General features: G+C 38.1%; 3 protein-coding genes across 3 annotated transcripts; 1 reads left to right on the plus strand and 2 right to left on the minus strand.

Annotated features, from left to right (window-relative positions):
* Positions 1 to 354: 354 nt before the first annotated feature.
* On the minus strand, positions 355 to 9912 carry LOC125226133 (adenylate kinase 7-like). The gene is given in 17 exon segments (XM_048130019.1): positions 355 to 580; positions 939 to 1097; positions 1791 to 1918; positions 2130 to 2411; positions 2635 to 2745; positions 3223 to 3280; positions 3282 to 3315; positions 4046 to 4239; positions 4486 to 4605; positions 4826 to 4984; positions 5521 to 5607; positions 5755 to 5836; positions 6315 to 6467; positions 7252 to 7379; positions 8341 to 8486; positions 8755 to 8910; positions 9509 to 9912. Coding segments are annotated over 17 exon segments (2445 nt in total). The 5' UTR covers positions 9750 to 9912; the 3' UTR covers positions 355 to 373.
* A 166-nt stretch (positions 9913 to 10078) lies between these two features.
* Positions 10079 to 14577, minus strand: LOC125226134 (band 4.1-like protein 5). The gene is made up of 2 exons (XM_048130020.1): positions 14470 to 14577; positions 10079 to 13935 (listed from the first exon to the last, which is right to left on the minus strand). The coding sequence occupies exon 2, from the start codon at positions 13913 to 13915 to the stop codon at positions 11882 to 11884; it is 2034 nt and encodes a 677-aa protein (XP_047985977.1). The 5' UTR covers positions 13916 to 13935; positions 14470 to 14577; the 3' UTR covers positions 10079 to 11881.
* Positions 14578 to 14735: 158 nt separating this feature from the next.
* On the plus strand, positions 14736 to 23312 carry LOC125226136 (eukaryotic translation initiation factor 3 subunit G). The gene is made up of 6 exons (XM_048130024.1): positions 14736 to 14879; positions 15249 to 15431; positions 15966 to 16130; positions 16563 to 16686; positions 17775 to 17989; positions 23114 to 23312. Exons 2-6 carry the CDS (start codon positions 15249 to 15251, stop codon positions 23255 to 23257), a joined length of 831 nt encoding a protein of 276 aa, XP_047985981.1. The 5' UTR covers positions 14736 to 14879; the 3' UTR covers positions 23258 to 23312.
* Positions 23313 to 23973: the final 661 nt, after the last annotated feature.

Genomic DNA, 23973 nt, shown 5'->3' on the forward strand with positions numbered 1-23973 from the left:
CATGGTAATAATTGAATCTATGGAATCTAATGGTTCCGCCTATATGGGATTTGGTCTAGGTCATTTCCGGTTCTTTTTCTAGTGGGCAGATTTTCCAAAATTATAGCAATATTTTAGAGATCATTTTATCATTTACAGTAGGTTTAAATCGAAGCAGGTGCTGACGATGTGACGAAATTGACAAGTCAATTTATATTCATTTACAAATGAATAAAGTATCCGTGTTACCATAATAAGTTTATTAATGACTAATGGACAAGCTCACACAACTAACTATTCAAACGGTTTCGAAGAGTTCCGTCAGTCGTCAATGTATCTGTGAATGGAAGTAGGCGTAGGTAACGTATTTTATGGATGGCCCCTTTTGTCTTATTTACAGAGCACTCATAGGTTTAGGTTTAGGAGGCGATGGAGGCGAAGGCAACTCTGCTTCTGGAGGGGCTAATGGTTCAATCTTTACATCCAGGTCTTGCAAAGCATCGTCTAAGATCTTGATCTTGCCTAAGATCTTCTCGGCTTGAAGGTTATAGCCTGGCTCTAGCATTTTGCCGGTTGGATTTTTCTTGAATAGATGTTCGGCCTATAAATAATAAGAATCAATCAGTGAAAGAACAGATACTGATGTTGAACTTTCAACAAACAAAATTTAACGTGAAAAGGAGTTTACAAACCCTTAATAAATTGTCCTCGAACAGTATGATTTTAATTTCATCATAAAATTTGACAATATTGATAGTGGAAGATTCGCTGACTAGGTATAAGGTCTTGGTGGCTCAATTGGAAGAAAGCTGAAGTATCGATTCAGAGTCCCTGAGTTTAACTATCACTCTAAAGTTGATAACGGCAGGTTGATAAATAATAAGTGTGCCTTGAACGCTGGAGTGCCTGCAATTGTTCTCTACGAACTTGACCATAGGGGTCATACAATAAACATTTACCAGAAAGTCGATAGGATCAGCAGGTCGCAGTCTGGCTACTTCGAGCAAAGCTGGAGTGAGTGTAGGGAAGATGTGGTGTACTAGATAGTTGCGCATTGGCTCGCCGGCCGCCGCTAACGCTTGTTCTTCCTCGTCTCGCATCGCGGCGTATAGTTCAGACTGAAAATGTTACACGTAGTAGGGTACCCTGTTGTAGCCATTAGGTACCATAGACACTGAGAATAGTATTGTAGAGTTAGCATAATGAAACCAAAATATAACAGAGGCTGTTAATAATTACGAAATACACATGGAACTGACAGTGATAGCGAGCAGCGTTTGATTGGTAGAGGTGTTGACAGAAATGTAATATGTCTCGGTCACTGGCATCAAATATATGAAAGAAGCCATTCTAAGGTGTTGAACGCGTATGCTTGTGTGAGTGTGATATGACAGGTCGACTGTTCGCGTTTTTGACATGAACTGTGAGGTAACTGAGAGGGGGTGGGCGGCACATTCAGCGGGGAGCGGTAGTGGCCATACTGTACGATAGTACTCTTTACTATACTGTGATTAGGGTTAGCTATATCGGATTTACTGAAACGTTGGCCATGTTTGATCTCTCATGTGTAAAAGTATTTCAAATAATTGAATCCTAGTCAACGCCAAGAAATATTTAAAACATTACATGGCGCAGTCGATAGGATTGAAATTGAAATTTCTTTATTGCCACAGAAATGATTGTAAGTTCAACGTCTGAAGTAGATACAGAAAATTATATAGACGCTCAAATTTTAGATCCTTTCCCGTAGTAGGATACCTAAACACAGCTCTTAACTCAATAATAAGACAATGATAACATTAAATACTCACCCAGTATTCCATTTTGTCTTCGCGATCTTTTCTCATCTTTTCCTCGAGTTCTTTGAGCGCCTTGGCTTCTTCGTGTTTCTGTTTGGCTTTATCTTCTTTTGCTTTCTTCTCAGCGGCCTCGATCATAGCTAACATAGGGAAAATGTTGCTTGAACTTTATCAGGCAGAAGAAATATATTCCCAATAATATTTTGAACTTTGTTTTGAGAATTCACTTTAGCAGAACATCGAATATTCAAAAGTAGATTCAGCAAACTTTTCAACTAAAGCTAGTACCATGTTAGTACCTACTATCTACTATTCTTCTGTCAATCTTGTATAAGCACTTTTATATCTTACCGAGTAACTTCGAATATCTGCAAGGTCGTCCCATCCGCAAAGCGACTGCTGCATATGGTCCCTTCATAGCATAATCCGAATGATCCTTCACAGGCACTATGAGAGGGTGTATATCCAGTTCATCAAAGAAATTAAGTGGAGTGACATCCCGGGCATCATTGGCTCGGAACTCGTAAAGACGATTTAGGACTACTTCTTCGTCTAAACGGGAATCACCCTCGGGTAGCTTCATTGCTTTGTCGCAGATAAAATCGTCTGTAGCTTCGAGGTTTACTACGATGTCTGTAAGGAAATAAAACGCTAGAGAACGATTTGAAAGTACGGAAATCAGTGGTGCCCTTCTATATTTTAAAGTAGGTGCTGCGTACTATAATTTTGGCTTGACTAAAACTACAATTGAAACCGGTCAATACTTGAAATGCATCAGCAGTATCAGCACCTCAGTTTCAGTAACCTACACTGTACCACATACCACATACAAGTTTATTCAGATTCTTGTACGCACCAGGTAGCATTTTCTTCAAAACATTGCTGTACAATTCAGCGTCTTCGTCAAACTTGTCTTCTTCATTTTCCTCTTCTGCGTCAGAATCTTGCTCTTCTCCTCTGTCGAATACTGCGATGATAATAATTATTTAGTTTTTGCTGACCATAAGTATACAATTAAAATTGATACCTATGAATGATTGCATGAATGAACAATATTTGGTACAATATTTTATAATCGAATCTCCAAGATTCTACCTGTACAGGTGTACATGCACTATATATTGGCTTGGCTCGCTACTAATAGTAATAGAGTTTCACCTTATCACAGAAAACTTACATATAAAGAGACTTATTATAAAATGTTACAATATGATCGAGCCTATACAATTATACATCAATATTATTAACAAAGTAGGGATAAACATGTCATAGGAATTACAAAACAAATATGGAATAGATAATTATAATATGAGATGAGATATTATAGAACTCCTACTGATACTGATATTTGTGGAACTGAGTAAATTATTCACTAGGATAATGATTTTGGATCTACTAAAATTACTAGTAACTAAATAATAATATCAGTGAATAACGTTCTCACGCGCGGTGCACTGCGGTATGGTATTTGGAAACCCGTCCAACACCCAACCTCTATTCGAGAGCTTCTCGGCAGAGCAGCCTTTTTCGCATGTATCTGGGATAAAAGATATACGTCGTTCAATATTAAGAGAGTTAGTGGAAAATTTCACTGTCTTAAGTGACATTTTACTCTACAACCACTGGATCGCTAGCGATGGTGTCTAGCCATATGGCGCTGTCTAGCTTTCTAGGCATTCACTGTTTAGGGAAAATTAGACACGAGAGAAGACCTAAATATATGTATAACCTTGTAACGCGTACCCCATAATTTCTTCCTCTCTGACTGCAATCCGCTCCATCACAGTCCACAGATAAATCTGTCGCTTAGCTTCAAACTTGGGTAAATCCATTCTGTTTTAAGATTGAATGTATAAAAAATATAATATGACCTCAATGATAATCAACCTTATAGCAGAATGGATTTACCCAAGTTTGAAGTTAAACGACACAAATATACCTCGCTTACCTCGTTCGCATATTTATCTTCAGCAGCTTTGTCTTCCACGCTATTCATCCTTCATCAGCATTAATCTACTTATCCTAAATTTAACAAAAGGTGTCCAGTAAAGTACTTACCCTATAATTTCTTCCTCGCTGGACGCAAGTCTTACCTGCATACTAGACAGTAGACACCTATATAATAGCCACCCACCTAGCTTACCTCGCTGCCTCGTGCACATATTTATCTTCAGCAGCGTTGTCTTCCTCATCTTCAAGGGGTAAAGACAGTACATTGATTTATTTACCCTCACTTCATACCAGAAGGTGTTCTATAATGTACTTACCCCATAATTTCTTCCTCGCTGATCGCTATCCCCGCCTGCATTACAGCCAACGCTTGCTTCGCCGCCTCACGCGCCTCCTCATCCTCGGCAGCGTTGTCATCTTCATCGTCCATGCCTTGGGCCACTTCCTCTTCAGCGGATGGTTGCGGCAATGCAGATGTTTCACCCTCTTCCCAGTGGGCAACACGACGAGCCTTTTACCAAATATACCTCTTAATTCATTTTATTTATCTTTTTGGTTACTACAAATTGCATTTATCAATACCTTTTTCCCTCACAAGACTTTTGACAGGAAAGCCCGCACTGGCAGGGTCGCCATGTGAAGTATGACTTTTCATCTTAACACTTAGGACACAGGAGAACACAATCTTTGAAGTATCACATTATAGAATACTTCATTCTTGATTTCATTAAATTTTGTTACTACTTAAAATATTTACCAAATCCTCCATGACATCTTTAGCGGCAGTTTCAGGGGATATATAAACAAGGCCGTAATTCTCACAGATCTGCTTTGCCAGAGCCGTTTTTCCAACTATAGGAGGACCGTAAACGATGATCTGGAAATATTAATTTACTATGTTATATTAAACACCACAACCATAACATACGCTGAACATAAAATGCTGATCTCCCTAAGGATCGTCAGTTCCTTCGTCGTCAGATCTGCTTAGTAAAACAGCATTGCAAGGTCTCCTTTGATTCTAACGATTTTTCTATTGGAACAGTGATTTTCGATCACTTTCAACTAGAAAAATATTTAACAAACCGACATCTCACTTTAAACGGCTTAAGTCCTCGAAGTCTCTTGAACTCTTTCATAAGAATCGGTGCATATTCGGCAAACGTGAGCTCAGTGGTCCACTGTAGAGCCATGGTCTCCACGATAAAGCCCGGTTCCATACTCAGATTCAGTGTCATAAGGTCAAAAATCCTTTGCTGTGAAAAAAAAGAACCTAAGAAATAATTGTATGATGAGTCGATGACATAGATGAGGTAGATTTAAGAGTAGATTTGCTACGAACGTGCGAATTCGTTTCATATGTAGTTGGTGTTGAAGGAATAAGAAATAAATTTTTTAACCATATTGATGATGATTTGAAAAACCCCATGGTTTGCGAGCCATGTGGCATTAAACTTCAAGATCGAGTGAAGAATCAGAAGATCGGGATCCCACGCCGCGTCAAGGCCCGAGAATTGAGTGACGTCATTACCTAGCTTAATTGGAATTGGGCGGGACATTGCTAGACGGGTGATGACTGATGGACGAATATGTTGAAAGATTGAACGAAGCACCTGGCGTCCGTAGGCACGTTGGGGGATATCACGTGTAAAATCGCAGGACACTCCCGGATGAGACTGAAGACCGAGGCAAGAGGCGAACACAAAGAGAGGAATATGTATACCAACAGTGGGCAACTGGAGAAGTAAAATAATGATGACAATGATTGATAGAAAACGTAAAAAGTACCTACATCGATTTCCGGAATCAAGAAGGCATCCTCTTGTGGAATACATTTGAACATTCCCGTCCCAGCGCAGCGACCAAGAGGTTTTATTATCTGAAGAAAAATCAATAAAAACACTGTTAGAATTTTTTTTTATATATATTATAGGACATTCTTACACAGATTGACTGTAACTAAAACGACTCTAATAGTCATAGGAATAACTGTTGTACTCGTATATCGGTTCAAACAATACGTAACCTCTCTTTGCTTTGTCGGATTTTGTTCAACGGCCAGTATAAATAACTTCTTTGGAAAGTCCGTGACCAAATTGTAGACGATTCTGAAACGACAAACACCGCGATTCAGTATAACAGACTCCGTAGCCGAATGCCGAAACGAAACGCCGCAGACATGTAGTCTGGCTCTGTCGCGCCAATACGCAAGAGCGATAGAGATAGATATCTACGAAAGAGATATCATCGTGAGCGTTTGTGCATCGGCTACGCTACGCACACAGTTACCGTGAAATCGAAACTAACGAAAATGTATCTTTACCGCTTTGTGAAGACGATGGTCCTGGGTACAAATCCAAGGACATTTATTTTTGCGATGAGTCTGTAGTCTGTACTAACCATGTTCGCTTCTGAACCGTGTATTGTGTAAAGTTTTTCTCAATTTTCATGGTGTCAGAAGCCACGGAACGCAATGATTTTCAGGCACTCTACTATGAATAGCTTCTGTTACAAAATGCAAACACCCTTTTAAGTATGTTGTGTCAGCGTTTCCGTGTTCTCGAGAAGCACATATCAGGTACTTACTGCGCCAAATCCAGGACGTTGAGAAGTGGCACAAAGTTCCCGCCTCTTCCAAGAATCGGCAGCAGGGGTTCACATTCCCAAGCCTTCTGGAACCAGTAGTATAGCACGTCTTCGCGGCCGCCGTACGTCATGCCCGCACACACCACTGTGGCACTACAATGGTGACATATTGAATACTCGCTAAAGTCTTTTTTAACTACATTCATAATAAATAGAGAATCTATAACTCGTGGGCGACAGCGTTCGCTAATCAAGAAGTTTCTTTTTGAACCCACCTTCCCACCTACATGGGTACTCATGGGTATGGGTGAGCTATAATAAGGTTTTGAAAAGAGGAACGTAGGTTTTTCGATAATGTGTGGGCATATCGTAATATTAGAAACTTTTGGACAGCAGCGACGGTACAAAATAGTGGCTAGAAACTTTATCAATACATTTTTTAGACCTATGAATAGGTTTTTGTAGCGAATGTGAGAGGTTTAAATAAGCTGTATATATAGCATTAGGTTAGTCATCGACATCAGCGTACGCAAAGCTTCTCTGACAAACAGAATTAGTTGAACGTAAACATAAGTACCTAATTGCTTCATTATGTTAATGAAAACTTACTAATACATTTTGTTTTAATAGGTACCGAGGTAAACCATACGTTGACGTCGGAACGTAACGCTTAGATAAGACCATAAGTGAGTCACGGTCGTAGTATCCACGCGTCAATACTCATAGAACAATAGACCGGCATTACACTCAAAAGCCCCACTTTTGTTCCAATAACCAGCGTACTTGTGACCCTGAGATTTGTGACAACTACGCGGCGTCAGGGATCATTCTTATACTGGTTACATTGAGTCGAACAAACTTAGCATAGCAGATATACACTTAAGATTTTTTGTTGACCCAAGCATATTGCATCACGGCAATAATTATAATGACTTACCCGATTTGTGTTCGATACTTTCTCGCAATACCGATCACTTCGTTTTCGGCGTCGTAGTGCATTTTGTAGTTGAGATGCGGCTTTCTTTTGCGAAAATCTGCTTCGATAAACGGCATATCTGGGTTATCCTGCGTGAGAGTTTATTTAATAAGCTTTAAGCATGATTGTTTTATGAAATTATTCGTTACGTTGCGTCTTATAAAAAGCGAGCTGCAAAATACACAATTAATCACAACACATACAAATCGCGCAGAACGCAAAACTAGCACTTGTTCACAAAATCCAACCTTTCAATGAATGAATGAACAGGAACTTGGCCCGTTCAGTACCAAGTATTCATATTCCTGTGTAAAAGGTAATAAAAATGCAGCACGACACAATAGACCGGAAATCGCAAAAAAAGGAAACAATGTTTCCGACGCCCTTAAAATGGACGAATTTACTTAAATTTGGTAGCAAATAATCGTTCGGTTAAAAGCTTTCTTTAACAAAATGGATATTTGTGTCAAAGGAACTACAGCTACAATAAAACACAATAAAAACATTACAATGACTTCTTTCAACTTTTGAGGTAGATAGTAGGTATACCATCCTATTGTACGTGAAGAACAACAGGCGTCGAAGACAAAATGCTACATTGACACTCGGACAATCATAGTTTATAAATACGTAAACGTAAATAGAAAATACTCGCGACAAATAGGTACCACTTAACTCACACTACCGACAGCGTAATAGGTATTATAGGTATCGACCATCTGCACGGGAAGCATGGTCGCGCGATAGACGATAAAATATCAGGCCGTCCCTACCGCACTTACAAATAGTGCGATATCCGGGACGGCCTGCTATTTTATCGTCTATCGCGCGACCATGCTTCCCGTGCTGTTCTGTATAGACCAGTGGCCAGTGGTAGGCACACTTTTTTCATTGGGGGCCAAAATTTAAAGGTAAGAGGGCTAGATTTACACCAAAAATGCATTTTTACTACAGTGCAGGCCATATAAAATTATGCAGGATCGGTGGAGTTCATGGGCCGGATATGGCTCTCGGGCCTTTGCCCGACACTGGCGGGAGTGTGGAACTTACCGGGTCCAAAGGTTTGGTGGCAGCCCAAGTCATAACAGTGGAGATGAGGATCAAGTATCGCTTCGCGGAGTCGCCAGCCCCTACTTCGTCACCCGGCTCTGAGGCAACCGTCGGTGGTCCGTGGTGCCCCAGTAAATCTTTCAATACTGCAAACCGTCAATCCCTAATAACTTTGTATCTTCTATTATAGAGGTATATCTAGGTGTATTTAATTTACCTACTTATAGCATAGCAGATTTAACAGTTAGGAAAGTGAACGGGATTCTATTAATAAGAGTCAATGACGTATTTATCGGCGACACAAGCACGCTAAATGAAAAATTCTAAACGGTTAAAAGGATAACTCTGTGTTGAAGTACCTACAGGTAATATTTATGCTTTAAAACAAAGTCAACAGCTGAAGTTAAACCTTACGCTTCAAGTAATCCAAGGCAATTCTCAATTCGTCCCGATCATAGCTGATGTCCAACACGACGGTGCCACAAGTCAGCATGTCTGGTAACACTTGGTCTTTGGAAACGATCCGTGCTACGTTGTCTAGTGATTTTATCTTCGGGTCACTAACGGTACCTGGGGAATTAAATCGGTAATATGTATAACCACAAAATTAAAATTTTGGATGCAACCCCGACCGCGACATAGTGGACATTTTCAAAACAGACTAATTCAGCTTTCAAACTAAAAACTAAATCTAAATCGGTTCATCCGTTCGGGGGCTACGATGCCACAGACAGACACACACACAAACAAACAGACAGACAGACAGACAAACACGTCAAACTTATAACACCCCGTGGTTTTTGCGTCGGGGGTTAAAAATGACAACGAATGAACATCATCCAAGAAGATGTCGCGTAGGTATAGAAGAAAACAGACCCTCTGATCTGAATGAGTGGGAGCCGTGGTTGCGCCTTTTAGGCTACCCCTCTCCAAATGGATAGGATACCCTAAACTTATAGGTATTATATAAATAGAGAGAAGGCAACGGCAACACTAAAAAATGTGGTTCTGTGGCGAACAGAGTACGATATTTATTTTTCAGATAATCCGTTAGACACGTTTTATTTGCGGGCAGGTCCGAATTACCACGTGCAAATTTTTTTTACATTTCTAATTGCCATAGGGACACTTGTGCCTAACTCCGTGCTTGAGGGTTTTACCTACTTACCGATAATTTCATACGGCATTTCTGGCGGTGGCGGCGGTGAAGGCTCAGCATCCTCGGCAACCAAAACCGCGGAAGGCACTCTCGTTTGCTCCGCATTCCTTTCCAGAATTTTCGACATGAGTTCCAAGATTCGCTCGCCATGGTACGAATCCAAGTTGTTGATGAAATAACGCTTATATGAGAACTGGTTGTCTAACTCCGAAGACGAACTTGAGGAGATTAGTTCCCGCGATTTACTCATTATGAGAAGCTCAAGACTTGTTTATTTGTGATCAAAGCGATCCAAAATACTTTAATGACATTGACGTTTGATAACTTGTAATTTTTTTAGTTGCAGTTTTTATGTAAAAGGTTTGTAGGTTTGTAATAAAATAACCACACTCGATTTCGTTATTCCGATGACAATGCATCGAGTTAGATGGAACGAGTTTCCCTAAAAAGATTTCAACAAAAGTTTGGGAAAGTTTTTGGGTCTATTTGTGAATTTCATTTTTCTTTTATCACGCCCAAAATGTATAATAATTTGTAGGCATATGTAGAAAAGTAAAAATGCGTTTTAAAGAATGAAGCATAATATATTTATGTCCAGCATGTAAAACATAAGGTACATAATTATTTATCTTATACTTTTAACAATTAATAAGTAAAATGTCATTGATTTAAAACAATAAGTAGGTATACTCAGATACATATTAAGTAACACTAAAATAATAGTTAAGTACATTTATATTAAGAAAGGGATAGAGTATTTTATTACATTTTAAAATATTCGATTATACTTAGTCTTATTGAAAATTGCTTAACTTAAAATAATAATAGTCAATAAATTGTTCCCAAGCACCTTGATACAAAAAATACCAATAATAATTGGCACTATTAATTTGTAATAACCTATCGACATATAGATATATCTGATAAAAAAAAACACAGCACCCGTATTCTGCCGCCCTAGAGAACATACACTTTAAATACAGAGACACTTATATACGAAACATGTAAGGGTCATAACAATTTATTATTTATTTATTTAATTTAATTCAAATATGTTACACAGCATAACAGTAAGAACCAAAGCACAACAAAAACACAATAATAACATCCCTTTCAAGCAAGCAACTGAAGCAACATATTATATAGACGTCGCCGCATATGTTAACTACACTTTAATTGACATTACTTGCTTGGAAGAAGAACTAAAGACCTCCAATTTGCTAACCACAAAACATATTGCACTGTAAAGAGCCATCTCGTTCAGCTGACAAATTTAGGACCACGATACGACTGTAAACTTAATCTATCGTATCTTATCTTATCTAATGGAAAAAAATAAAATAAATAAGGTGTACATTTTAGTAATCTCATAAAAATGGTATTTGCAAGTGGTAAAAATATTTTAATACCATTTTATATATTGCAAGTTAGGCTCTAGAGCAATGAGACACTTCTTATTTATTTTCACTATAGTTGTTGAATGTTGACACATATTGGGTCAAATAACGATGAATCAGCCAGGTAAAAGTTACTGTATATTCTATAAGGCAGCAGTATTATTCACGAAATTATTACAAGTTATTTAATAACGTATTTAAGTACATATTTCAGTGGTTTGGGATTTCAATCAAAATCCCAATTATCCAAAAATCTTTTTTACAAATCATAATGCATACAAAATTACAAATATTCATTAATTTCATTATGTTATATTATCGTATTTCACTTAAAAAGTTCATTGCATTAATATTAATCATATGAAAATTTCAAATTATTATAATAAAATTAGTATAAATTTCATTAATCATAGTTAAATTGCAAGAGGTGAGAAAATTATGGCACCCCTGATTTTACAAAATCATTGTTTACATTTTGTTAATACTGTCATTCACTTGTACTAAATTATTATTGTTAATAATACAAACAAATTATATTTATAAGAACAAACATGTATCAATAGGACGGTAAAATTTCATATCACAATATTAAAGAGCTATGGAATGTTTGTCATCATTTTAAAACTCTTTCAGTCTTGATTAACTGCATTTTTAATAAGTCATTGTAGATCCGAATTAAACAATTCAATACAATATTTACTACTTCAGTCTCGCTTTGGGTTTCCTTCGAAACTTAAAAAGCGAAATGATTATCTTTATACCAAAAAGGTACCAGTTAAATAAGGCATTTTAACATAATATAACTATTTAAATAGGGGGCTTGTCGTAAGTACATATTTGACCAAAATTGTTATTTCATATTTCTAAGGCACAATAATAATACTCTCCTTAACAACAAATACTTTAAAATACTGAAATCAGCAGATTCCGAAGGAAATTATATATATTTACTATCTTTATACTAAAAGTACTAGTAAAAATGTAACTATAACTGTGTAGTGATCACAGACTTACGATGTATAATAGTGATTTCCTTTTCACCGATCCCAGATGGTGAACTAGGCTCTGATGTCACAAGCCAAGGAGATAATGAAGATATTGGTTGAACCTTAGGAATGACTTCCTCTTTCCTCGAAGCTGGTTTTGGAGAAGCAACCTTAGCTTGAGACTGGGGGGGCTCCACCACAACAATAGAAACATACTGAGAATTGTTCTGGTTAGAAGGCTGTGCAAGAGGCTCATTCAAGATCTTAGGTGATGGTGATGGCTGCACAGATAAGTTAATGTTTGTTGTTTCATTTATAATTTTGACTTCATTCTCACGAGCTTTCAATATATTATTGCATTTAAGTTGTCCTGGTGGCAAAGCTTTTGTAGATGTCAAATAACACTTGGCTTGGTTGTTAAACTCCTTGTCACCTGCCGAGTCTAATTGATCTCTCTTAACTTCATTTTTAGAATCATCATTATTCAACTTCTCTTTAACCAAACTCATTAGGAGATCATTAAGAGGATTAGAGTCGGATACAGGTGTGGACGGAGAACAGTTGCAAGTTGGTTTATTGACAACCAGTTGGGTAAGATTATTCTTCTTTTCCTCCACCACAGGTTTTTCAACCTTAAACAAGACTTTGTTGCTAATAGAATCTTCTTTGGAGAGTAAGATTTCTTTTGGTGGTTCTTCATCCATGAGATTCTTAGTTGATGGCTCTCCAACTTCTGCTAGTTTCATTTCTGTGTCAAGAATAGAAGACTTCTGTGACTTAGCACTATTCTTCCTAGAGAGTGTACTCTGGCTAGAGTCAGGAAGCAAGCTTGCTAGTTCAGTGGATACACTAGGTACTTCATCTGTTCCTTCATTGGAAACTGAAGCCTCTGCTTTTGGAGTAGTCTGTTTTTCTCTTTCCCGGAGAACATGACTTTGCCTTCGAGCAAACCTCTGACTAGGCCGTCTCTCAAACTGAACAGTGCGACGTGCGCGATTCTGCTGAGTTGTTTGATACTCTGTCTTTCCAGAATACTGGAATCGCGATCCCATTCTAAAGAAGTTCTGTCGAGCTGATGGACCTTTAACTGGTGCCCGCAAGCGGAAGAATGTGTGGTGCTCGACTGCACACTTCCAAAGGTGTTTGCAAGCTTTTTCATTGTGGAGCCTAAAAACGAAAGTATGCTCCTGTTCACGACCTTGGTCATCATCCTCAACTACAACTAGGGTGAGCTTTTTTTTCTTGAAATCAAGTTTACTTATTTTTGGCCAGAAAAATAAACCAATTTTTTGAGGACCTTCAAAGACAAGAATTCCAGTTGGGGTGAGACCAAGGTGGTATTCACATCCATCTTTACCAAGAACGATATGCATGTCAACACCATACATTTCTAGCCACTTGGCTTTGTTCAGATAATTGACTTCAGCTTGTGCCGGGGTCAGTCCTTTACATTTTTTATACTCTTCCAATATTTCAATCTCCATTTCTTCTGTTTGGTTGGGTACAAACCTGAATTCGGAGACAGTGGCAGGAGTGTGCAGTGCTTCATCAAAGTCTCCAAGCTCTGATTGCAGAGCAAGAGCTGCTAACTCTACAGCCGTAGAGTGAGGGCATTCTAGTTTACTCTCCAGGATATCCTTCTTCAATTGTAAAAAGAACTGATACCTAGTGAGTTCCTCTCTTAAATTGTTTGGTTCTGATGAATAAAACTTAACCTTAAGTCTTAAAGTGTACGGTGGACCAATTTTAACTTGTTTCTTTATGGTTTTCGTGGGATCCAGCCAATGCTTTACATTGTTTGTGTCCGTAAACTGAAGACCAAAGTAGTCTTTTTCAATCAGGTCAAGTGAGTAAAATACTTGTTCATAGAGATCAACAGCACTGGCTTTCTTGGACAAGTTAATAGACAAGTCAGTATCATCTAGTAACATTACTTTACATTGTATCAAGTTTTTATTTGTAGGAGTTTTCTGACCTTGTTTGTTTCTGTTCTGGCTCGATGAGCGGCCTCTCCGGCTGAGGAAGCGCAGCATTTTGACTTCAGCTTCAGAACCTGTAAGAAAACCAACACTGAAATATTTGGGATTCACTAACCATCTGTGCCATTAACCCGTGTTAACATTTGAATAGGTGACACATGGTAATAATATTATCATAGTAATAAACAACAACTAATGTTTCAGTACGGTTTGGATACAAAAGTCGCTCGCGACATTCAAATTATACATACAGTTTCTATGCAAACTATAGTGTCTCGCGCAAAACAGGTTTTTAGAAATAACATGTAAAGTTCATTCGTCATGGATTTGAACTGCGAAAATTGTCGTGACCTCTCACTATAAGCCGTCGTAAGCTGTTTATTCTATTCACAACACTTCTACGTGCAGGTCTAACTTGATTCTTGAGCCTTTTTAATTTAATTATGAGACGTAAACTTAGTAGCAAAGTGTATTGTAAGACACTTTACTGATAACTTTGCTTGTTCCAAATGTCATTAGTGTATCGATTGTGCAAACGTGCAATATTTCCCTGATATGGCAGGAAAACCACAATGGAGCCTATAGTCAAATGATAATAGCATAATTACCAGTATAAAAGACACAACTCCTTTCAAAATTCGCAGGGATTTATTTAAATCATTTGAAGCACATATTCACAACACCCCTTCGAGAGAAGCTTACAACATAGACTAAATATATCTATTCTATACATACATGTATAAACAGATGGAGTTGACGTCAACAACCCATAAAAAAACTAAACTTGCTCAACTAAGCGGGATAAACCTTGTCTTAAACGTTCTCGCAATCATTGTCTTCATATGGCAACCCTATTTCATTCACTTAATGTCAATTTTCATTCGGTCATTTCATTCGATGTCACTGATTTCGTTTCCTTCATGCACCCTTTTTGTTGCTGATGTGTTGTGTGTGGATTCTAACCCTAAAACTACGAAATAATTCCTGATATTCTGTGAAATTTATCAAAAATCCAATCGTAAGTATTTGATGTGTCCCTAGTGACTGCAAAATGTCATAAATTTTATAACCGAAGTTGGTAAGGTTATGCCGCTTTTGAATAAGTCATACATGTAAAACAAGTTGTTCAGCTATCCAGTCGAATGTTAAAATGTTTCAAAAGACTGTATAATATAATGCAATAAGCATTCATAATGCAGTTGCATTGTCACAAACACTAATAACTTCTATAAGATTACGACAATCTAAAACAGCATGAATGTACTTTCAGGGGTAAATTTACACTGCTCTGAGCATTTTTTTCCATCGATCGAAAACGTTGCTTATTAATAACGCTTAAACAATGATTTTGTTGTTTTGATATACTTAAACCTGCTCATTTTGTTAGATGAGGGACGAAATCCAGTCATCATGGGCCGATGAGGTTGAAATAGACCAGGGAGCTCTGCCACCACCATCAGAAGTTGTGGAGAATGGACTGAAGATAGTTACAGAATACAAATATGATAATGACAACAAAAAAGTGAAGATTGTCCGCACATATAAAATTGAGAAGCGTGTTGTATCCAAGGTAAAGTAATATTTTTTTCTTGTATCTAGTGTTGGTCTATCTAATATTAAGCTACTTCAAATTGTAGATGTGTAGAAGTCATTAGCATCCTGATCTTGCATTGCCACTCTATAACATAGAGTTTTGATAATTTTGTACCCTTTTACACTGTCCCGTCAGGATGGCATTTATCATAATTTTGTTAATATTATGATGTTACATGAATTGTTCCTAAAAAAAATTACTCACATAATTTTTATTTCCATACTAATATTATAAATGGGAAAGTGTGTGTGTCTGTTTGTTTGTCCGTCTTTCACGGCAAAACGGAACGATTTTTTAAGTGGAGACAGTTGAAGGTATGGAGACTGACATAGGCTACTTTTTGTCACTTCTATCTCGAGCGAAGCCGCGGGCAAAAACTAGTAATCTATAAACAGCTCACAATTTTTATTATATGCATGAGGAAAATAAATCATATAGAAACAGTTATGTGACCAATAAGATTTAATATTATTTTAATAAGATTTCAGTCCAGTACTATTCCGTTTACAGAGCATTGCCAAACGCAAGACTTGGACCAAATTTGGTGACTCTGCCAACGATAAGCCTGGACCTAACCCAGCTACCACCAACGTTGCTGAGGATGTGTTCATGCAGTTCATCACTAGCAAGGAAGAGGCTCAACGGCCTGATGATGGACAACTTGATGGACTTAAGGTACGGGGTTAAAGACTATTTTCAAGTGATTGAGTTGGAGGCCAGAAGGGTAGCTGAAGACAGGAAGGCTTCACAGATATGTGAAAGCTCAGGCTTCCTGTCCATCTCAGGAGTTCAGTCATCACAATGACAAGAAGCTATATTTAAAAATTATTAATGAAACTTTATAATCATTATAAATCACCATTTTGTAAATACATAATATAATTGTGAGTGCAAAATCTTGACTATCTTGAGCATAAACTATAAAATTCAATTTAAAAAATGTGAAATATGCCTGGTTCAAGAGCTCTACAGAAAATTGTGCACTTCATAGACCCGAAAACAGACACAATGTCCGTTTTGTGACCCATGCTTATTTATATTCGAGAGGGACTTATTACCTTTTGCTGTCTGTATATTTTTGCTGATCACATCAATTTATGTTTCCAGCCACCGACAAGCAGTGTGATCTTCAAGTGCCGTACGTGCCAGGGCGAGCACTGGACCCTCAGTTGTCCTTTCAAGAACACGCAGATGGCTCAGAGCAAGGTTGGAGAGGCGGCCAAAGCTGCAGGTGAGTGTTATTTTTTTTTTGGCAGTTTCAACCACATAAAAAAAATGTGATAGGACGAAAACAAAGAGCCAGGTCGTCTGATGGTAAGTGATCATTGCTGAACATCATAAGGTGCATTGCCATATCTTTATAGTTTTGGCAACAGGAAGTCACCTGGTTCAATGTAATGCCAACTTGCAACGACAACATAAGTTTCTTTATAGTTTTGTTTCTTTTTTCTTTGTTTAGTTAAGCATGTACTCACATTTCTTATATTGTAAGCCTTTGTATGTTGTGTTGTGGATACGAATAAAGTTACCTATCTATCTATCAACCATAGTGTGATCTTGAAGTGGCATACATACTAGGGCGAGGCAGCCAAAGCTGCTGGTGGGTGTGTTAGAGTTGGTGCTATACAAAGTGTATACAAAGTAAAAATACATTTAGCTATACTGACTACTGCTGTTGTTGACTACAGATTAAATTGTGTTATATGAACTGTATACCATGATTTTCCTTAAAGCATTATGTAGTATAGGTAACTACAAATAGAATTCTCTGTTTTTTTATCTAAAGACGCAGGTTGTATTTATTTTACATTATTTGCACAACAGTTATTATAATTTATGTAAATTGTAAACTGAAATAAATGTCACATACAAAGAAAAAATTACCAAGGCCTCCAAGTGTCCAAAGCTGGTTAAAAATTAAAATATTAAGATAATTTAATAACTTTTTGTTCTAAGAGTTGTAAATTGTTTATGAAAATAACATTTTTTCATCCGTCGAAAATGGTGCTGATATTCTATCAAGTGTACTTTAATTTAATTTATTTATTTCCCATATAGGTATGCAAGATTATGTCCGTCAGTTTTTGCTTATGACTAAAACAACTGTTTTTACTAAGATTTTTATTATAAATTGAAATAGATATTTACACGAAAGAAAAAACGACAAGGCCCACTGGTGGCCGAACCGGGAATCGAACCCGGGTCTTCAGCTTACACGGCTAACGTCATTACCACTAGACAAAAAAGAACAAATAAAAAAATATTCAATAAAATAATTTGATTTGTTCCCTGGTTGTAAAGATTGTTATCGTTTCCCAGACACCAAGACCGGCGGCACCACGAACAAGTACGTGGCGCCCTACGCGCGCGAGGGCGCCACGCGCGTGCCCGGCCGCGGCCCGCCCGACGCGCGCCGCGACGACGTGGCCGCCATCCGCATCTCCAACCTCAGCAACTTCGCCGTGGAGGCCGACTTGGAGGACTTGGTCAAAGGCTTCGGCCCGGTGCAGAAGCTGTATCTTGCCAAGGAAAAGGTTAGTTTTGGCACCTTTGGAGTATTATTAAAATCTTCTCTATAACACCAGGCGCGCGCCGTGACGATGTGACCGCCATCCGCATATCTAACCTCAGCAACTTCGCTGTGGAGGAGGACTTGGTTAAGGGCTTTGGTCCGGTGCAGAAGCTGTACCTTGCTAAGGAAAAGGTTAGTTTTGGCACCTTTAGAGTATTATTAAAATCTTCTCTATAACACCAGGCGCGCGCCGTGACGATGTGACCGTGATCCGCATATCTAACCTCAGCAACTTCGCTGTGGAGGAGGACTTGGTTAAGGGCTTTGGTCCGGTGCAGAAGCTGTACCTTGCTAAGGAAAAGGTTAGTTTTGGCACCTTTAGAGTATTATTAAAATCTTCTCTATAACACCAGGCGCGCGCCGTGACGATGTGACCGCCATCCGCATATCTAACCTCAGCAACTGCTGTGGAGGAGGACTTGGTTAAGGGCTTTGGTCCGGTGCAGAAGCTGTACCTTGCTAAGGAAAAGGTTAGTTTTGGCACCTTTAGAGTATTATTAAAATCTTCTCTATAACACCAGGCGCGCGCCGTGACGATGTGACCGCGATCCGCATATCTAACCTCAGCAACTTCGCTGTGGAGGAGGACTTGGTTAAGGGCTTTGGTCCGGTGCAGAAGCTGTACCTTGCCAAGGAAAAGGTTAGTTTTGGCACCTTCAGAGTATTATTAAAATCTTCTCTATAACACCAGGCGCCCGCCGTGACGATGTGACCGCGATCCGCATATCTAACCTCAGCAAATTCGCTGTGGAGGAGGACTTGGTTAAGGGCTTTGGTCCGGTGCAGAAGCTGTATCTTGCTAAGGAGAAGGTTAGTTGTAGTTCTTATATTAGTAAATTAAGGCTTCTGCAAAAACGCTAGATGTGCACCAGGATGCCATCCGCGGACCTGACGTCGGCAACTTTGCGATGTAAGCAGATTTGATTAAGGGCTTCAGAATGGTGGAGGAATTGAATTTGCTACAGAAAAGGTGAGTTTTAGTACTTGTAGTAGTAGAAGTAGTTTAATAGCCTTGTCTCAAATGTAAAAAAAATACGACTAGGCTGTGACGGACCGACGCGCGTTACATAATCGCCATGATCATCTCCCACATACAAGACCAATTCATTCTAACTTGGTGGCAATTTTAACAATTCATAAAAGCGATAGAACATAATTATACGATACAATAACCCTGGATATGTGGATATTCTTCTAAAATAATAACCTTTACTTGAACTGTCCTGTCTACAGTGTGTTACCGCCACCAATAATAATACTGTCATTTAGCAACTGTTTACGCATATCAGCAAATCATAGGTATTTAAATTAACTGAAAAAAATATTTTCGAAATCGCGTGCACTTCTTAATTGTCATTACTCACATCGCTCATACTTAAATATGTTATGATATGAGCTGTCTTTGCCCTCACTTGACAAGTAGCTTGGTCAACGAACGATTCTAGATGGAATGGCCGAAAGCAGAAAGTTTCACTACGGGATGTTGTTAGGGATAGTCAGGAGACATACATACTAAAAGTCCTCGGACTTTGGACGTGAGCTCGAAGAGGGGGGGATGAAGAAGGTCCCATTTTTTGGTTTTTTGCTCATATTTCAAAAACTATGCGTCATACAAAATTTTGGTTTACTACACTTTGAAAGCTTATATAATTCTCTACAACTTTAATCTAGAAACTTTTTTTCTATTCTTAACCATTATCTAGGTATGAGCTCCTAAAAATTGTTAATATTTTAAAAATCGTCGTCCCCCCACTTTTTACTTCATAAATTGCTCCATATCTTGAAAAATATTTATCTTAGACAAAAGTTTTCTTATAAAATCTTGTAGATCATTCAAATAACTTTCATAATATGTGTACATATGCTTCGGTGTCATGTACCGTTGAATAATTATACGACTTTAAAACGAAATGTAACAACAAATGTATGTGATAAACGTGTAAAATATGTATTTCATGAACATGATTGTATTATGATTTTACGATGCTGTATAAATGCATTCACACAACAGGTAACAATACAATTAGCTGTACATAAAGGCCTTCTCACACCCACATCTACCACTACTACCATCTGTGTTGCACCGGCAAAATATTAACTTCAGTATTTCTTCCGGAGCAGCTGGTACTTTTTTTTGCACAGGAATCAGTAAGTTGCTTTCGTTCCGTGCCATCGCTCATGGGAGCCTGGGGTCCACTTTGACAACTAATCCAAAGATTTGGCGTAGGCACTAGTTTTACGAAAGCGACCGCCATCTGACTTTCCAACCCGAAGGTTAACTAGGACTTATTGTAATTAGTCCGGTTTCCTCACGATGTTTTCCTTCACCGAAAAGCGACTGGTAAATATCAAATGACATTTCGCACTTAAGTTCAGAAAAAAGTCATTGGTACGAGCCGGGTTCGAACCCGCGACCTCCGGATCGAAAGTCAACGACACCCCCAGGATACAGGAAGACACTGATGATATTGTCTAAGATACGTACAGTTGTCACATCTGATCCAGACGACATGGAAGAAACAGTTTCAATTTGTTTAATTTATTTGGGACAACAAACACAGTAACACACAAGGTTATAATAGAGAATTGCAGTGTTGACAGTAGTAAGGTGTGAGACCAACAACATTTCAAACAAACAATGAATACCGATTAGTACCGTCCCGCCCAAAGAGGCAGCGAGTAAATAAAACACGTGCAAGTTATATCGATACCTCCTAAGGATACTGAGGCAAGTGCAAAGTCATGATTTTACAGGAGAGCCGTTCAAAGGTACAAAGTAACATAACTAACATATTTGTTTACGTAATAACATAAAAATTCGGATTTGTTTTAACTAAATAAATGAGGTTATTCCTGCATTCATGAGAATTTCCAATTTATAACAGTTCATGATATAAGAGTACTTGATCCAGTATACGAGTATTTTAGCGCACTTGGTCCAGTATTCGTCAAGTACGTATAAAAACCTTTTTTTACGTTAAAATTTGATTTAAAGTAGAATAGTAGTAGAAAACTTTTAAGAGTTAGGACATAATTGTAACTTAAGCTGTTATTAGTAATTTTTACCTCCGAAACTAAGTTAGTTAGTTGTATCAGTATTCCACACTTTTTTACCTCCCTCGCTAATATACCAATGACTTTTTATTATTTATTTATTATTTGGAGAACCAACAGCTTACAATTCAGAATAAACAATATAACCCTAGTAACAAACAGCCAATTATTATATACTAGCGACCCGCCCCGGCTTCGCACGGGTAAGGACTGTATCGTTAATTATAGGGACAATACAAACCTCGTCTAAATGTTGACATGTGCATAATTTTGTATTATTATGGTCCGAGAGTATGATCTGAAGGTATTGCTAAGTACTATTTGACATAAGAAGGTCTGCTATTTTTTTTATTTTAGGGACTTTATGGTACTTTCATTAAGGTCTAGCAAATACATTTTGGACAACCCCTAATCTGGCTTAATTTGAGAATATCTCAAAGACTCTTTGTACGATTTCGACAAACAAAGGTTAATATGCTGCCAAAATATGTTTTTTAAGAGTCCTCTTCATGGTTGTTCAATTGGGTACTTGCAGAATAAATGCGGTGAATTTATATAATTAAAAAAAACGCATTTTTGAGCAACGTTCCGGATTGCCGTAAATTTTTGATACAAGCAGGATGAGAGAAATAGATAAAAAAATTAGGCATAGGCCAATATCTAATAGACATTCATGGTGTTTGAACAGTGCCTAAACCAGATCGATATAAACAGTGTATGATAGTTAATTTCGACATCAAAGTCGGAGTTAGCGTAAGCGCCATGCCACATTCTCTAAATGGCCGCCATACACAGATCATGAACTTTATTTTTTAAAAATAACAGTGGCTAGACTATGTCTAGATATTCTGCTTTGTGGATCATGTGTCGTTGAGGTTCGCACTGTACAATTTTTTTTCGCAATTGTGTCGTCTTGTACGCACTTTGTGAATTTTCTAGTAGCATTTGTCCGAAATCGTAATCGGTACTCGGGAGGATTAAGTCAATGCTGTCTAAACCACATGCTTTACGTCGAGTTTTTAGGACAAAATGCGTACCTTATTATGTGCCTTATTAAAGCCCATGTCTTGTTATAAGAAAAAAATATAATAGCAAATAAATACGGCTACTCAAAGTTGTCTCCATATTTAACGATACAGTCTTTACTATACCTAATACTGAAGTTAATATTTTGCCGGTGCACCACAGATGGTAGTAGTGGTAGATGTGGGTGTGAGAAGGCCTTTATGTACAGCTAATTGTATTGTTACCTATTGTTTGAATGCATTTATACAGCATCGTAAAATCGTAATACAATCATGTTCATGAAATACATATTTTACACGTTTATCACATACATTTGTTGTTTCATTTCGTTTTAAAGTCGTATAATTATTCAACGGTACATGACACAGAAGCATATGTACACATATTATGAAAGGTATTTGAATGACCTACAAGATTTTATAAGAAAACTTTTGTCTAAGATAAATATTTTTCAAGATATGGAGCAATTTATGAAGTAAAAAGTGGGGGGGGGACGATTTTTAAAAAATTAACAGTTTTTAGGAGCTCATACCTAGATAATGGTTAAGAATAGAAAAAAGTTTCTAGATCAAAGTTGTAGAGAATTTTATAAGCTTTCAAAGTGTAGTAAACCAAAATTTCGTATGACGCATAGTTTTTGAAATATGAGCAAAAAACCAAAAAATGGGACCTTTTTCATCCCCCCCCTCTTCGAGCTCACGTCCAAAGTCCGAGGACTTTTAGTATGTATGTCTCCTGACTATCCCTAACAACATCCCGTAGTGAAACTTTCTGCTTTCGGCCATTCCACCTAGACCCCCCTTTTGAGCATTCATTGACTGATCTAAAGTGTGTGTGCTGTACATTGCTAGCAATAAATTTTTTGTTAAAAATTTTTTTGCGAATTTAACTAAAAGTGATATACAGGGTGGTTCCTGACAATGAACCTAGCTACGTGTCGAATTTAACGGAAAACAAAAAAAACACAGTGTATACAATGGTTCTAATAAAAAAATGCCTCTTTCAGAGCACCGGCCACTGCAAGGGCTTCGCGTACGTGCACTTCAAGTTCCGCGCCGACGCCGCCAAAGCCATCCAGACCCTCAACGGCCACGGATACGATCATCTCATCCTCAACGTGGAGTGGTCCAAGCCTCCGCAGAACAATTAAACGTATTAACAGCATTATCGTTCCATTATTCACAAAATATATTGTATAAAATGTATGATTGTTTTTTTTTCGCTAAAGAGCGATCTCTACCAGACAACCTTTGGGTAGCGGAAATAAAAAACATAATCAAAAAATCGTCGTCTAATCGTCTTCTAGATTCTATATCCATACTAATATGTATTATAAATGGGAAAGTGTGTGTCTGTTTGTTTGTCCGTCTTTCACGGCAAAACGGAGCGACGAATTGACGTGATTTTTTAAGTGGAGATAGTTGAAGGGATGGAGTGACATAGGACATAGGCTACTTTTTGTTTCTTTCTAACACGTGTGAAGCCGCGGGCAAAAGCTAGTAATAAATAAAGAAGAAACTCACTGACTGACATCAACGCACAGCCGAAACCACTGATTCTAGAGATTCCGAATTTGGCACGTTGGTTTCTTTCTTATGCGGTGTCAAAGTCATGCATCTACTATTTTATAAAATGATTTCTACAAGATCCTAGGCAGCGTCCCCACTCATGAGACGCATGTCTTGCGGCGCGCAACGGACGTAATTCAAAAAACGTCTCCTCAGTACATTTTGTATAGGAAGGACGTAAGACGCGCCCCCAGGAGGCGCGGCGTGGCGGAGACGTCGGTTGCGCGCCGCAAGACATGCGTCTCATGAGTGGGGACGCCGCCTTAGCCAGCGTTCCCACTTAAGCGTCGCGTGTCTC

Source organism: Leguminivora glycinivorella, chromosome 5 (assembly GCF_023078275.1).
Source record: "Leguminivora glycinivorella isolate SPB_JAAS2020 chromosome 5, LegGlyc_1.1, whole genome shotgun sequence".
Taxonomy (NCBI): Eukaryota; Metazoa; Arthropoda; class Insecta; order Lepidoptera; family Tortricidae; genus Leguminivora; species Leguminivora glycinivorella.